A 16,827-nucleotide genomic window follows, 5' to 3' on the forward strand; every position below is an offset into this window, starting at 1 on the left:
AAAAATTTAATCCAAAGGTGACGGTGACACAAGGGGAAGTGCAAAAGGGCCCCCTACATTTTCCGCCCAAAAAAAGCTAATAATAAATTTCAGGGTTTTAAAACCCTTTGTCAAACAGGGTTACCCAAAAATGAACTGGGGAAAAAAAAAACTTACCAAGTTTTTTAAGTTGGGAAAAGGGGGCCCTAAATTTAGACAAAATCTTTGGGTAGTTTTGTACTCTTTGTCTAAAAAATAGTTTTTGTATGGAAATGGTGGGTGGGACATAAATGTTGAAAATTTTTAAAGCTATTGTCAAAATGTTGATTGGTAAAAAAAAACTCAACCAAGGTTTTCATGGTTTCCCTGGGGAGTGGGAAAAGCTCTACTTATTTTTGAAATTTTTAGTAAAGAGCTGTCCGTAAGACAGCGCGCTCCCCATTAGGGGTTTGATAGTAAAATTTAAAAACTTTTCTGAAAAGGGGACCCTACTTAAAAGGAAGTTTCACCAAGGGGCATAATTCCATCAAAAAACCCTATTTTAGTTTTTTTGGATTTTTACAACACTGCCGGATGATGATGGGAAAAAATATATTTTGAGTTTTAAGTCATTTTATATAGTACCAAAGTTATGTCCAAGTATAAGTTTGTAAAAAATTTTAAATATAAAAAAGGGGGATAATTCCCGGGCAAAATTTCAAAAACCCGAGTTATGGGGAAATTTTTTACCCTTCATTTCAGTTGGGTGGGTGATAAAAAATACATTTTATATTTCAAGTCTTTTTTCTTATTTTGCATTTAAAAAAGTTTCCAAAATTAAATGGATTGCCCAAAAAAATTTAAGTACAAAAGGGGCATAATTTTTGTCAAAAAAACAATTAGGGGTTTTGGGGTATGTGCCACACTTGGGAGATTGGGTTATAAACAAATACTTTTTTAAAATTTTAAGTCATTTTTCTTTTAAAGTACCATACATATTTCTTTAACCCAAATTTCTAAAAAATTTAAAATTTAAAAAATTTAAAGTATAAATCCTTGGTGACCTTGACCCTTTGGGTTTTAGGGGCCAAACCCCTACAAACTTGTATTTTTTTATGCTGGGGCCATGTTTATGGAAAATTTCAGTATTTTATAAGCAAAAGTAAAAAAAGATATGACAAAAAAACCCAAAAGGGGGCCCCAAAACTTTAAACCCTTTAAAAAAAAACCCAACTTTTTCCTTAAAAATAACCCCAAGCATAAGACCCTGATGACCCTTTACCTTGGGTATAATGGGCTCAGCCCATACCAAAATAGTTTTTGATAGGACAATGTTTATGGGGAAATTTTCATAAGATACAAACAATATAACAAAAAATATGAAAAAAACAGGTTCCCCCCCAAAAACCCTTTAAACCCAAAAAGGTCACGCCAAAAAGCCGGGGGGAGTAGTATGGGCCCCCCATTCCCTTTGTGGGTACCCAAAAGTGTTTTGTGACAGCGCGCTTGACATTCGAAGAATTGAAATTTAAGAATGGGGTCAAAAAATTTCCACAGTTTTCCCGGGCTAAAGAATTAAATTGCCTAAAATGGAAAAACAAATGAAAACAAGTGTTTAAAAATTTTAAAAACCCTAGTCAAATAGTTTTGACAAAAAATGGACTTGTATGAAAAAAAGTTTCCCTTTTAAAGTCCAAAAAGGGCCCCAATTCAGCCAAAAAAAGGGGCCAGAGATTTTTGTACTCTTTCCCCAAAAATAGAGAATTTTTTTACTAAAAAAGTGATAAAAAATTTTTAAAGGGCCCTATGTCAAACACTTTACAAAAAATAAAGAACGGGGATGGAAAAAATTAACCAAGGTTTTTTTAAATTTTAAAAAAGAGGACAATGATGGTCCTGAATCGCTCCCCCTCTTCCCACATGACCCCGTTTTGAGAAAGACCCTCGTTTTTTTTTATTTTTTTGACATATTTACCTAGTTTTTGAGCTCATGTGACCCAGTTTTTAACTTGACCTTGATATTACCAAGATTTTAAAATTTTTGACCAATTTTCAGGGAAAATCCTTTTAAAAATATGGTCTTGAGAGGTCACAAGGGGTTTTTTTATATTTGGGCCAAATTTACCCAGGGTTTTTGAAAAGGGACGTGACCCCCGTTTTGAACTTTACATAGAATCATCAAGGTTAAATTTTCTCACTAATTTTTATGAAGAAACTCATGAAAAATATTGGGGCCCCTAGGAAAGGTTTTCCCAAGGTTTTTTTTATTTTTATACCTACTGGCCTTGTTTTTTGACCCCCAAAGTGACCCTTTTTGAAAAATTTACCCCCGATATCATCAAGGTGAATTTTTCAGATCAATTTTTTATGAAGATCCATTTTAAAAAAAATGGGCCCCAGAGAGGCAAAGATTTTAAAAATTTTTGACCTTTGACCCCAGTTTTTGATAGCAGTTTGACCCCTTTCAAAATTGACCCTAGATTTTCACAAAATGAAAATTCAGACCAACTTTCTTTCAGATCCCCCTGAAAAGGATGGGCCCCTTTGAGAGGCACAAGGTTTTTTTTTATTTGACCCCTGACCTAGTTTTTTAAGGCACATGACCCAGTTCCAAACTTGACCTAAATATCATCAAGGTGAACATTCTGACCAATTTTTATGGAGATCCATTCACAAGTATGGCCTCTAGAGAGGTCACAAGGTTTTTCTATTTTTAGACCTACTGACCTAGTTTTTGATCGCACATGACCCTGTTTCGAACCTGACCTAGATATCATCAAGATGAACATTCAGACCAATTTTCATACAGATCCCATGAAAAATATGGCCTTTAGAGAGGTCACAAGGTTTTTCTATTATTTGACCTACTGACTAGTTTTTGATGGCACGTGACCCACTTTCAAACTTGACTAGATATCATCAAGATGAACATTCTGACCAACTTTCATACAGATCCCATGAAAAATATGGCCTCTAGAGAGGTCACAAGGTTTTTCTATTATTTGACCTACTGACCTAGTTTTTGATGGCACGTGACCCAGTTTCGAACTTGACCTAGATATCATCAAGATGAACATTCTGACCAATTTTCATGAAGATCTCATGAAATATATGGCCTCTAGAGAGGTCACAAGGTTTTTTCTATTTTTAGCCCTACTGACCTAGTTTTTGACCGCACGTGACCCAGTTTCGAACTTGACCTAGATATCATCAAGATAAACATTCAGACCAACTTTCATACAGATCCCATGAAAAATATGGCCTTTAGAGAGGTCACAAGGTTTTTCTATTATTTGACCTACTGACCTAGTTTTTGATGGCACGTGACCCAGTTTCGAACTTGACCTAGCTATTATCAAGGTGAACATTCTGACCAATTTTCATGAAGATCTTGTGAAATATATGGCCTCTAGAGAGGTCACAAGGTTTTTCTATTTTTAGACCTACTGACCTAGTTTTTGATGGAACGTGACCCAGTTTCGAACTTGACCTAGATATCATCAAGGTGAACATTCTGACCAATTTTCATGAAGATCTTGTGAAATATATGGCCTCTAGAGAGGTCACAAGGTTTTTCTATTTTTAGACCTACTGACCTAGTTTTTGACGGCACGTGACCCAGTTTCGAACTTGACCTAGATATCATCAAGATGAACATTCTGACCAACTTTCATAAAGATCCCATGAAAAATGTGACCTCTAGAGTGGTCACAAGCAAAAGTTTACGGACGGACGCACGGACGGACGACGGACACCGCACGATCACAAAAGCTCACCTTGTCACAGGTGAGCTAAAAAGGGCCATAATTCAGCCAAAATCCTTGATGGAGTTATGTGCTCTTGCCTATAACTGGACATGGTGATGGTAAACAAGTGTTGAAAGTTTCAAAGCTTTATCTCGAAAGACTTTGTCAAAATACGAACTGGTACGAAAAACTTAACCAAGATTTCTAAGTAAAAAAAGGGCCATAATTCAGCCAAAATCCTTGATGGAGTTATGTACTCTTGCCTATAACTGGCCATGGTGATGGTAAACAAGTGTTGAAAGTTTCAAAGCTTTATCTTAAAAGACTTTGTCAAAATATGAACTGGTACGAAAAACTTAACCATGATTTCTAAGTCAAAAGGGGCCATAATTCAGCCAAAATCCTTGATGGAGTTATGTGCTCTTAACTATAACTGGGCATGATGATGGTAAACAAGTGTTGAAAGTTTCAAAGCTTTATCTCAAAAGACTTTGTCAAAATGTGGACTGGTACGAAAAACTTAACCAAGGTGTGACGCCGACGCCGTGGTGAGTAGGATAGCTCTACTTATTCTTCGAATAGTCGAGCTAAAAACTCGTATTCTAATGTTCATAATATGACCAAACTTCAATCTTAAAGAAAGATCATTTTTTTGCCATAATCTAGGCATAGGAAATAGAGATCAATGTAATTGCACCTTTACTAATCCTACCAGGTGTTCTGTATTACAGAAGTGCTTCTGTTGTGACATTTTGATACAAGCAAAACTGTATTATCTGCACTATTAGTTACTTACTGGTACTTCATTTTATTACTGGCTTGTTAAAAGTTAATTTTTTACCATGTGCAAGTTGACTGAATCATAGGAACCATGTTTTGAGGGGTAAATCAAACACAAATGAATAAATCAATGTTTTTGTTGTGCAAAAAAAGTATGATATTGTGTCTAAAACAGTTTTCATTTTCCATTCAATTGTGTAATTGCAAGGGAAGTAAACTAATAGATATCTCTGCTTATAAGTACTAGCTCAAGGCAAGAGTTGTCATTCTTTGTGGATCACAACTTTAAATTAACAAGAGGACAATAATGTTCCTGAATCGCTCACCTGTTCCCACATGACCCAGTTTCGAGTATGACGTCGTTTTTTCTATTATTTGACATAGTGACCTAGTTTTTGAGCTCATGTGACCCAGTTTTGAACTTGACCTAAATATCATCAAGATAAAAATTCTGACCAATTTTCATGAAGATCCATTGAAAAATATGGCCTCTAGAGAGGTCAAAATATTTTTCTAATTTTAGACCTACTGATCTAGTTTTTGACCGCAGTTGACCCAGTTTCAAACTTGACCTAGATATCATCAAGATGAACATTCAGACCAACATTCATCCAGATCCCATGAAAAGTATGGCCTCTAGAGAGGTCACAAGGTTTTTTTACTATTTGACCTACTGACCTAGTTTTTGAGGGCACGTGACCCAGTTTTAAACTTGACCTAGATATCATCAAGGTGAACATTCTGACCAATTTTCATGAAGATTTATTCAAGGGTATGGCCTCTAGAGAGGTCAAAAGGTTTTTCTATTTTAAGACCTACTGACTTAGTTTTTGATCACAGTTGACCCAGTTTCAAACCTGACCTATACATCATCAAGATAAACATTCAGACCAACCATGAAAAATATGACCTCTAGAGGTCACAAGGTTTTTTCATTATTTGACCTACTGACCTACTTTTTGAAGACACATGACCCACCTTCGAACTTGACCTAGATATCATCAAGATGAACATTCTGACCAATTTTTATGAAGATCCATTCACAAGTATGGCCCCTAGAGAGGTTACAAGGTTTTTCTATTTTTAGACCTACTGACCTAGTTTTTGTCCGCACAGGACCCAGTTTCGAACTTGACACAGACATCATCAAGATGAACATTCAGACCAACTTTCATACAGATCCCATGAAAAATATGGCCTTTAGAGAGGTCACAAGGTTTTTCTATTATTTGACCTACTGACCTAGTTTTTGACGGAACTTGACCCAGTTTCGAACTTGATTGACCTAGATATCATCAAGGTGAACATTCTGACCAATGTTCATGAAGATCTTGTGAAATATATGGCCTCTAGAGAGGTCACAAGGTTTTTCTATTTTTAGACCTACTGACCTAGTTTTTGATCACACGTGACCCAGTTTCGAACTTGACCTAGCTATCATCAAGGTGAACATTCTGATCAATTTTCATGCAGATCCAATGAAAAATACGGCCTCTACAGAGGTCACAAGGTTTTTCTATTATTTGACCTACTGACCTAGTTTTGGACCGGACATAACCCAGTTTCGAACTTGACCTAGATATCATCAAGATGAACATTCTGACCAATTTTCATGCAGATCCCATGAAAAATATGACCTTCAGAGAGGTCACAAGGATTTTCTATTATTTGACCTACTGACCTAGTTTTTGTTGGCACGTGACCCAGTTTCTAACCTGACCTAGATATCATCAAGGTGAACAATCAGACCAACTTCATGAAGATCTTGTGAAAAATATGGCCTCTACAGAGGACACAAGGTTTTTCTATTTTTAGACCTACTGACCTAGTTTTTGATGGCACGTGACCCAGTTTCAAACTTGACCTAGATATCATCAAGGTGAACATTCTGACCAACTTTCATAAAGATCCCATTAAAAATGTGACCTCTAGAGTGGTCACAAGCAAAAGTTTACGGATGCACGCACGGATGACGGACGCAGTGCGATCACAAAAGCTCACCTTGTCACTTTGTGACAGGTGAGCTAAAAATTAAAACTTCTGTTACTGATATTAACAAAACTATCTAAAACTTCACATTTGTGAAATCATTTTTGGTTATTTCAAGGACTTGGAATTAATTTCCAGATTTTATTCAATGTATTACTATGAAAATTTTAGGGTCTATCTCTACATAATCTGGAGGTCTGTGCCTTTAATGATCATTTCTAACTGACAAAAACAAAAACAGCATAAAAATTATGTTTAAAATATTTATTAATATATTGCCCATGGAATACAAAGCACAGAAAAATATGGTGGTAGAGATACAGTACACAACAGTAAAACTGCATAGATACAGTACACAACAGTAGAACTGCATAGATAAATAGAACAGGAATGAACAAACCGCAACTACACATGTGATTTTAACCCATTGTCTTTTGTCTCGATTACATTAAACAATACATGAAAATTAATAAAAACTGACTTCTTACCCATTTTACCTACAGATTTCGTGATGACGATCATGAAGACAATGAAAACATTTGGAATATCAAGAACTCCATACAAAAAAGTATTATGAATGCATATTACACAACATTTAGTTGTGCAAATTTAAAATCAATCTTGACAAAATACCCAGTCCAAAACACTAATTTACACTGTAGAGATAAAAACAAAATTGTTTCGTCTACCTTTCCGATTGAAAAGTAGAATTTTGCAGTGGTAATTTTACATATAGTTGTTAAAAAGACCAGGGAGAAAACTGATGTGTATTTGCAACAGAATAAGAAAAGAGAAACAAAAAGACATGGAGGATAGACAAAATTTGGAGTACATAATTCATCCATTGATTTACACTAAATAAAAGATATTACTTCTATTTCAGTCAAGGGAATCTGGCAGAAATGGCTCAACTCATCTGCAAAATGTTTTCAATTTTTCTTTTACTTGTTTCAAAATGAATTTACTTTTGGCCAGTTTTGTATTAATCAGTATATATATATATATAACAAGAGCTGTCCGTAAGACAGCGCGCTCGACTTTTCTCAGTGCTTGACTCTGAATTAGAGCTTTGCCAGTAAAAAAAAATCCAAGTTAAAAAGGGGCATATTTCTGTCAAAATTAATATCAGAGTTATGGGAATTGTGTGTTCTGGTGTAGACTTTGATAGAAAATAACTATTTTGTGTTTCAAGTCAAAAGCTTTAATAGTAACAGAGATATTTGACTTTATCAATTTTTAAAAAAAAATTCTAAGTTAAAAAGGGACATAATTCTGTCAAAATTCAATCAGAGTTATGTGAATTGTGTCTCCTGGTGTAGACTTTGATAGTAAATAACTATTTTGAGTTTCAAGTCAAAAACTTTAATAGTAACAGATATTTGACTTTATCATAAATGTTAAAAAACATTCTAAGTTAAAAAGATGCATAATTCTGTCAAAATTCAAATCAGAGTTATGGGAATTGTTTCTCCTGGTGTAGACTTTGATGATAAATAAGTATTTTAAATTTCAAGTCAAAAGCTTTGATAGTAACAGAGATATTTGACTTCATCAAAAACTTTAACCAAAAATTCTAAGTTAACAAGGGGCATAATTCTGTCAAAATTCAAATCTGAGTTAACCAGAATTTTCAAAGTCCAAAAGGGGGCATAATTTGCCCAAAATACATGCCAGAGTTATGGGACTTGATCCAGTGAGGTTAGTAATTGATCTAGAAAAAGAAAAAATAAGTTTCAAATCTATATGCCTTTTAGTAATAGCTGTATGTACTTGCACGCAAAACTTTAACCAGAATTTTCTAAGTCCAAAAGGGGGCATAATTTGGCCAAAATGAAGGTCAGAGTTATGGGACTTGCTGCTATCAACAAGTTTTATAACCCCAAAGACACATGTGAAGTTTCAAATCAATTTCTGCATCAGTTTTGGAGATAATAACTTGCATGTAAAACTTTAACAAAAATTTTCTAAGTCTTAAAGGGGGCATAATTTGCTCAAAAACATGTCAGAGTTATGGGACTTGACCCAGTGAGGTTGGTAATTGATCTAGAAAAAGAAAAAATAAGTTTCAAATCTATATATGCCTTTTAGAAATAGCTGTATGTACTTGCATGCAAAACTTTAACCAGAATTTTCTAAGTCCAAAAGGGGGCATAATTTGGCCAAAATGAAGGTCAGAGTTATGGGACTTGCTGCTATCAACTAGTTTAATAACCCCAAAGACACAATGTGAAGTTTCAAATCAATATCTGCATCAGTTTTGGAGATAGTAATTTGCATGTAAAACTTCAACAAAAATTTTCTAAGTCTAAAAGGGGGCATAATTAGCTCAAAATACATGTCAGAGTTATGGGACTTGACCCAGTGAGGTTGGTAATTGATCTAGAAAAAGAAAAAATAAGTTTCAAATCTATATGCCTTTTAGAAATAGCTGTATGTACTTGCACGCAAAACTTTAACCAGAATTTTCTAAGTCCAAAAGGGGGCATAATTTGGCCAAAATGAAAGTCAGAGTTATGGGACTTGCTGCAATCAACTAGTTTTATAACCCCGAAGACACATGTGAAGTTTCAAATCAATATCTGCATTAGTTTTGGAGATAGTAACTTGCATGTAAAAGTAACTTGCATGTAAAACTTCAACCAAAATTTTCTAAGTCCAAAAGGGGGCATAATTTGCTCAAAATACATGTCAGAGTTATGGGACTTGACCCAGAGAGGTTGGTTATTGACCTAGAAAAAGAAAAAATAAGTTTCAAAGCTATATGCCTTTAACTGATGGCTGTATGTACTTGCATGCAAAAACTTAACCAAGGTGTGACGCCGACGCCGACACCGACACCAGGGTGAGTAGAATAGCTAGACTATTCTTTGAATAGTCGAGCTAAAAATGTATGCACATTTCAATCTTATAACATGAAAATAGCTATATACAGTTCTAAAGACAACTTTAAAGAAATAAAATACTATTTACATACACAAGTTTCTGTCAATATCTGTCAAATAACATACACTTAGTGCTCTCAAAACTCTTATATTTATAAGTAAAATATTTCAAAACTACCTATCCTAAAAGCTGCTAAAAGCACCAAAATGTGTCGGATAGGCTTCAAGATTACATATACAAATGGACAACATGCTTGTTTTGTCAAATGAACATATTTAAAATCAACAATCTGCAAGCATTAATATGATTTTATTAAAAGAATCTAATATAATACAAGTATATGTAATTGGAAATGTGTAATTCATTCCAAAGATATAAAGGAACATGTTCTAAAAAAAACGAGTCCCAAGTAGGCAACAAATTAAACCTCCTTTGAACAATAATATATACTAACTGAATGGCTCGCTGGTCAGTAGGCAAATATGTTATAGATTTCCAGTCAATAGCACTCTCTATGGACTAGTGATTTATATAAGGAGTCATGTAATAACTATACAGGTATATTCAATTATTGATAGGTCTTAAATGATAATTAATGATGTGTTTTAATAAACACTAAATTATGTTTCAAATTTGAATTATTGTGCTTCTTTGTAGAGCACTTACCACTTGGCAATTATTAGTTTTAGCAATTTTTGTTACCTATATCTTTAAAAATGAGCTGATGACAAACTAACATTTCCAACTTACTCCACATTCAATCTGCATTCAAATAATGGCACAGATCTAACAGGAATAACTAAGATCCTAGAACACATTGGTAAGGTTTACTAAATTTCTATAATGAACTTGTCCATCTTTCAATTTGGACAGTACAATTAACTGTTAAAATGGGTGCTTACGAAAAAAAATACTGACTGAAAAGTGAACAGTGCAGATCTTGATCAGACTGCACGGATGTGCGGGCTGATCATGATCTACACTGGTCGCAAAGGCAGAACCAATTGTGTTCAGCATGCTAAGAGTTAAAGTTTAAAGGGACTCCCCTCAAAACTTTCAAAAACATGAAAAAAAATCTTCAAGTATCTAGAATCATAAATCAATACAGTATAAGACAATATTTTATGAGTATATCAAAATTCCTGCTACTTTCATCAAATTTTTCTATGTGAGACCAATGCTTTTAAAAAGTTTTCTATAAATTTCCAGAATACAGTTTCTATAAATAAATACTGCTTGCAACTTGCCTGATAACTTGTGTTTACTTCTTATTTTCAATTTGTAACAAAAGAAAATTCTTTATCAATATCTTTTTTTTAATATTAATCTGAAGGCATACCACTTTAACCTTTAGCCTGCTGCCATCAAGTGATTCTGCCTTTGCTACCAGTGCAGACCAAGATCAGCCTGCACATAAATGGTACTGCCCAAACTGAATGATAGACCAGTCCATTTTCGAAATTCAGCAGGGTAAAGGTAAAACATGTAAAAAATATAAAATAATATAAATAAAAACACTGTACAAGATGCTGCCTTCTGAAGAGGTCCTGTAGAAATTCTGGCATTAACAAAGACATCTTTTCTATAAATCAAGAATACGTTGCTTGAATTTAATTTGATTGGAGGATTTTGCCAGTAATTAAGGCAATAAAAAAAGAATGAAACATCCCCTTTTGTCACATGTTTTCCTGACTTGACATTCTCATATAAAGATCATGTTTAATTTTTATATAACAACCTCTCCCAATGTCCCTAATTGAATAAGGTACAATTGTATAAATAAATCTCATATCTATTTCATTAACTGTACCTGTATATTTCTTTTATATTTTACTTTTAATTAGCTTATTTTCAGGACATCCAAGTACTGGTTACAGACTTAATGGCGACATTTAATGATCATATGTCAAAGATTGAAAATTAATTTTGTCTGAAAGTTCTCATTATTTCTCGGAAATAGATAAAAAGTCTAATATGAAGAGGTTTCCCATTTCTCATATCAAAGAAATGACCTCTAATAATTAGATAAATGGACACAAGTGGTCAAACTTCAATAGAGACAACAATTTCTGGTATCAATGGATTTCAATCATTAACGAATACAAAACTACAGCTTTTATAAGAAAGTTCACAAAATGCAACACTAGTAAACACTCCTAAAGTAAAATACAAAGAAACTTCACTGATGGGATGGCAGATTTATTTCCACACAAATGCATGTGACATGAAAATTTAGAGATAGCCGAAAATTCAAGACAAGCTTGTTCGAGAGACCCAATTTCAGACTAATACCAACTAAGGTCAAATATTCAAGAAAGTTATTTAGTTCCAAAATCAAAGCATAGGTTTTGCACATATGTCCATTTGTCAACATCAATATCCATTTTCTAAACAACTGCAACCGTTGTCAATTACTGTTTTCAATTAAAAACTTTCAATTGGCCAAAACCAGAGTGAAAATATTTCGAGAATGTTTCCCTTTGAAAGAAGAACACAAAGAAGAGCATTAACTTTTGTAAAGAAGATTGGGCAAAAGACAGGAAAGTAGACCAGGACAATGGGAAATGCCCAAGTAGAAAAAAAGAACAAGAGGGCAATGATGGCCCTATATCGCTCACCTGTTATCATTGAACTTGAGGACAAGAAGGTCCTCAGAAAAAATATCTAAGTCCAAAGGACAGGAACAACAAAAGGAAGAAATTTAACCAAAAAGAAAAAAAAATTCTTAAAAGGTACAGATATGTCAAAATACACCTAAAAATTGGAGGTACCATCATGTTGTACCACAGAAAAGTGGTCTCGGTTTTTCCCTACGGTCAATAATAAAAAAGTTACTAAAAATAAGCTATTTATAGTAACGTAAAAGGGAAGTAATTAAAAAGTAAATTATTGTAAGTGAACAAAAGAAGGATCTGCCAGATAAATCTGTTGACATAAATGAAATTTCAGATCAGTATCTTCATTAGTTACGGAGATATACCCACCTTAATTTGAAATAAAGGGAGGTAATTTGACATAAAATCAGTCCACAGTTATCTACCCTGATTGGCTCAGTCCAACTAATGACAATAATGAAATTTCAAATAAGTACAAAAGTACTTACTGATATAAATCCATTTTGATTACAATCAGGGGAGGTAATCAGATATAAAATAACTCTGGAACCTACGATTGGATCTGATTTGTCATGGAATCCAAGATTTATTGTTGTTGAAGATATTTTGGAAGTTTGTATCAAATAAAACCATAAATGAAGTCTCTATATGGCTGCAAAAGCCAAAGTAGCCAATTTTGGACCTTTAAGGGGCCATAACTCTGGAACCCATGATGGAATCTGGCCAGTTCAAGAAAGGAACCAAGATCTTGTGATGATACAAGTTGTGTGCAAGTTTGGTTAAAATCAAATCATAAATGAAGCTGCTATTGTGCAGACAAGGTCAAAATAGCTAATTTTGGCCCTTTCAGGGGCCATAACTCTAGAACCCATTAAGGGATCTGGCCGGTTCAACAAAAGAACTGAGATCTTATGGTGACTCAAGTTTTGTGCAAGTTTGATTAAATTCAAATCATAAATGAAGCTGCTATTGTGCAGACAAGGTCAAAATAGCTAATTCTGGCCCTTTCAGGGGCCATAACTCTGGAACCCATAAAGGTATCTTGCCAGTTCAAGAAAGGAACCAAGATCGTATAGTGATACAAGTTGTGTGCAAGTTTGGTTAAAATAAAATCATAAATGAAGCTGCTATTTAGCAGACAAGGTCAAAATAGCAAATTCTGGCCCTTTTAGGGGCCATAACTCTGGAACCCATTATGGAATCTGGCCAGTTCAAGAAAGGAACCAAGATCTTACGATGATACAAGTTTTGTGTCAGTTTGGTAAAAATCAAATCATAAATAAAGCTGCTATTGTGCAGACATCAAAATAGCTGATTTTGGTCCTTTCAGGGGCCATACCTCTGGAACTCATAATGGGATCTGGCCTGTTCAAGAAAGGAACCGAGATCTTATGGAGATACAAGTTGTGTGAAAGTTTGGTTAAAATAAAATCATAAATGAAACCACTATCATGCAGACAAGAAATTGTTGACGCACGCACGCATGCACGGACTGACAACGGACGAAGGGTGATCACAAAAGCTCACCTTGTCACTATGAGACAGGTGAGCTAAAAACTAAGGCCGGCTCGAAAGTTGAATCAAACAAATATTTCTATCATAATTTTTTTGATTCTTTTACTGTCTATATAATTATATTGTTGATTTATAAAGAATATGTCAACGTTAAATTTAGTTTTCTAACAATTTAAAATAAAAATATATAATTATATACACATAAAAATACTGTTCACTCTCTCATCCAGATAAAACTTCTAATATACTCTCAATACAACATTTATACATATACATTTTTTAATACATCTCTGTACAATACAGAGACATTTGAATGAGTACCCAGCTGAAAAACTACATTAGACAATCGGACTGGCTCTGACTTTTTTTCAGCTGAATTTGAATCCAGATATATCCTGTATCATATTGAACACTATCATTGATAAGTAACATTTTCCTTTTGTCTTATTTTTCTTCTTTTTGAAAGAAAAACAACTGAAAATGTAGATGAAATTATACAAGAACCAGAGGGTCAAGCATTTAATGACAATGAATGTCATGTTTTTATCAGTAAACATCTTTAAAATTTTAGTTTATGTGGGATTTTGTACCAAATGTTGAAATGTTCAGAACAGAAATATATTTTCTTACATCCAATATGGAAATATACAGTCAATGTGGAAAATGGGTATAGAATTAACATTAAATATAAACTTGCATCCTAAGAAACCTGGCTTAAAAAACAAAACAGACTGACAATTTCAACATGTTATGTTAAGTGAGATGTACATGAAAAAAAAAAAAAAATCCTGTATAATTAAAACATGAATCAGACACCTATAGATCTTATATATTGTTAATGTATGTACAACAAAAATATCCTCAGTTAACTGTCAGAGTAATCCAATATTAAATCAAGATTAATTTGAGCCACGCCATGAGAAAACCAACAGCGGCTCTGCGACCAGCATGGATCCAGACCAGCCAGCGCATCCGCGCAGTCTGGTCAGGATCCATGCTGTTCTCTAACAGTTTCTCTAATTGCAGTAGGCTTTGAAAGTGAACAGCATGGATCCTCACCAGACTACTGGTCTGGATCCATGCTGGTCGCAAAGCCACTATGTTGGTTTTCCGATGGCACAGCTCATTTATGAATTAACAACTATTCTGAAAGCAGTCTCATTTCAGTAACACTTATTTATGCATTTTTTTTCTCGATTCAAATTTAATGTTTGTCTATCTTCTTATGTTATAATGACATTTATATATCAAGTTCGTATTTCAAATATATACAGAATTCTAAGTACACAAGGGTTACCTAAGCAAAAAAGTCGCTTTTGTATAAGAGATCATATTAGCAAATGAAATGGAGTGTTCTGCACGTAAAATATTCTGAAAAGGCACTAACCATTCCTGAGGGCAATAAACTATTGGTACTTGCAATTCTAAAAAAGAACATTACTTTTTTAGTTCATCAATAAATCTGTTTTATCATCAAAGTATGACCACACAAACTTATTTTCGGGCTGTCAGACATTTCCTCCAAAAAACAAAGGAAATACATGTATGAATTATTACCAAAGATATAGGAATTTTGCATCTGAAAACAGCCTTCTTTAGGTTCAGGAAAGTTTTAGTTTGGCTTAGTTGAACAGGCTTCATAGACTACTCAGTATTTTCAAATTTAGAGGCATCTTTGAACAACATTTTATAAAAAGACAATAAACAAACGTATATTTTTTGTAACAGAAAATTCCTTCCTACAGGTAACAAACCCATACTGATAAGAAAACATTTTGAATGGAACTTGCACACATTCAATCAAAGCAAGTTACATCAAATCTATACACAACAGAAGACTTTCAAATATTTTTAAGTGAACATCAAAATTCATAAATGCAGTGAAAATTCAAAATCCAACTTTAAGAATACATAAATATGCATTAATGTATAATTATCGGCAGTAGTATTTTCTTTTCCCTGGACGGATAAATATACTTATGAACACAAATGGTGTAAATAGTTTTAATATATTTAATTTCAAACAAACTCTCATGCCAATATTCTAATCTCTGATTTTAATGACAGAGGAAAATCATTTGGGAAATGTCATTCCTGATGCATGCAAACTGCTGTACCTGGTGAAAAACAAAAAGTCAATTCCTGAACAGGAAACTTTTTTTAACATAATCGATGGTAGATAAATTTCAGGAGGATCTCATTTTTCTGCAATGAACTGTTAAAATGTCAAGTATTTACTTAATACTTTAGGTAAAATTTCAACATAAATACACTTTCAACCTCAAATAAAGCCAGCTTGCTATTTAATAAGCATTCTGTGTATACTTATACATGTGTAGTATTTTAAACCATCCATACATTACATACAGTACTTTTTATACATACAAACATATTTATTCTAGGTTTGTACAGATGATGCCAAGTAACTGTAAAATTTGTGCAAAAATAGATCTTCCTGTCATGACTGCTTTTTCTACAAACTTAATGACTTTAAAAATTCTAATCAGTAAATCTGGCTAAATGCAAAATGTGAAAATTACTTTATAGCATGTCAAGGATAAACAAATCAGGAAAAGTGTTTCAATTTATGTCTATTTAAAATCATTTTACAAATAATATTAAATGTTCGTTCTCTTAATACTATTCTTCAATTACACATTAAAATCCATTAATCAACATCAACCATAACCTTTACATTTTCAATTTTCCTACATTTTCTAAAATCTAAATGAGCTGAGCCATGAGAAAACCAACATAGTGCGTTTGTGACCAGCTTGGATCCAGACAAGCCTGCACATCCGTGCAGTCTTGTCAGGATCCATGCTGTTTGCTTTCAAATCCTATTTAGAGACTGTTAGCAAACAGCATGGATCCTGACCAGACTGCGTGGTTGCACAGGCTGGTCGCAAACGCATTATATTGGTTTTCTCATGGCCTGACTCAAATGACATACTGTTTAATCTTCCTGAAGAGTAGCCGGTTAACAGTAACATTTAGGACAAAAGCAAACACAGCATTATGATCTAAGAAAAGCACTTAAAGCTAGCTTATTTCAGTTCCTGCAACTGTCCTAACCAATAAAATAAGCCATTTTTGATTCCTAAAACAAGGCATTGTTCTGTGAAGCAGATGCTTTTATTTAGATTTCTTTGTGGCAGTCCCAATATTACACTGGTTCACCTGAAATTGAAAATAAACATTAATCAGTTTATATCTGCTTATATACATTGAGTGTAGAGAAAGTGCTCATGACATGTTATCTTTGTTCAATGACTATTTCCTGGGTTTCTGACCAGTCCATGCAAATTGGTAGGGCATTTTTGGAGCCTGGTGTTGGACTC

The 16,827-nt window shown here is 33.8% G+C and overlaps 1 protein-coding gene across 2 annotated transcripts in view; it reads right to left on the reverse strand.

Moving 5' to 3' along the window:
* Positions 1–6,722: 6,722 nt before the first annotated feature.
* The window catches only part of LOC123536306 (carboxy-terminal kinesin 2-like), a 101,662-nt gene continuing 91,557 nt past the window's right edge, over positions 6,723–16,827 (reverse strand). For both annotated transcript variants that reach the window (XM_045319378.2, XM_045319377.2), the window contains one exon: positions 6,723–16,666. In XM_045319378.2, the coding sequence (XP_045175313.2) occupies positions 16,622–16,666 (45 nt within the window). In that variant the 3' untranslated portion in view covers positions 6,723–16,621. The remainder of the gene's footprint in view (positions 16,667–16,827) is intronic.

This window comes from Mercenaria mercenaria, chromosome 17, assembly GCF_021730395.1.
Source record: "Mercenaria mercenaria strain notata chromosome 17, MADL_Memer_1, whole genome shotgun sequence".
NCBI classification, from domain to species: Eukaryota; Metazoa; Mollusca; class Bivalvia; order Venerida; family Veneridae; genus Mercenaria; species Mercenaria mercenaria.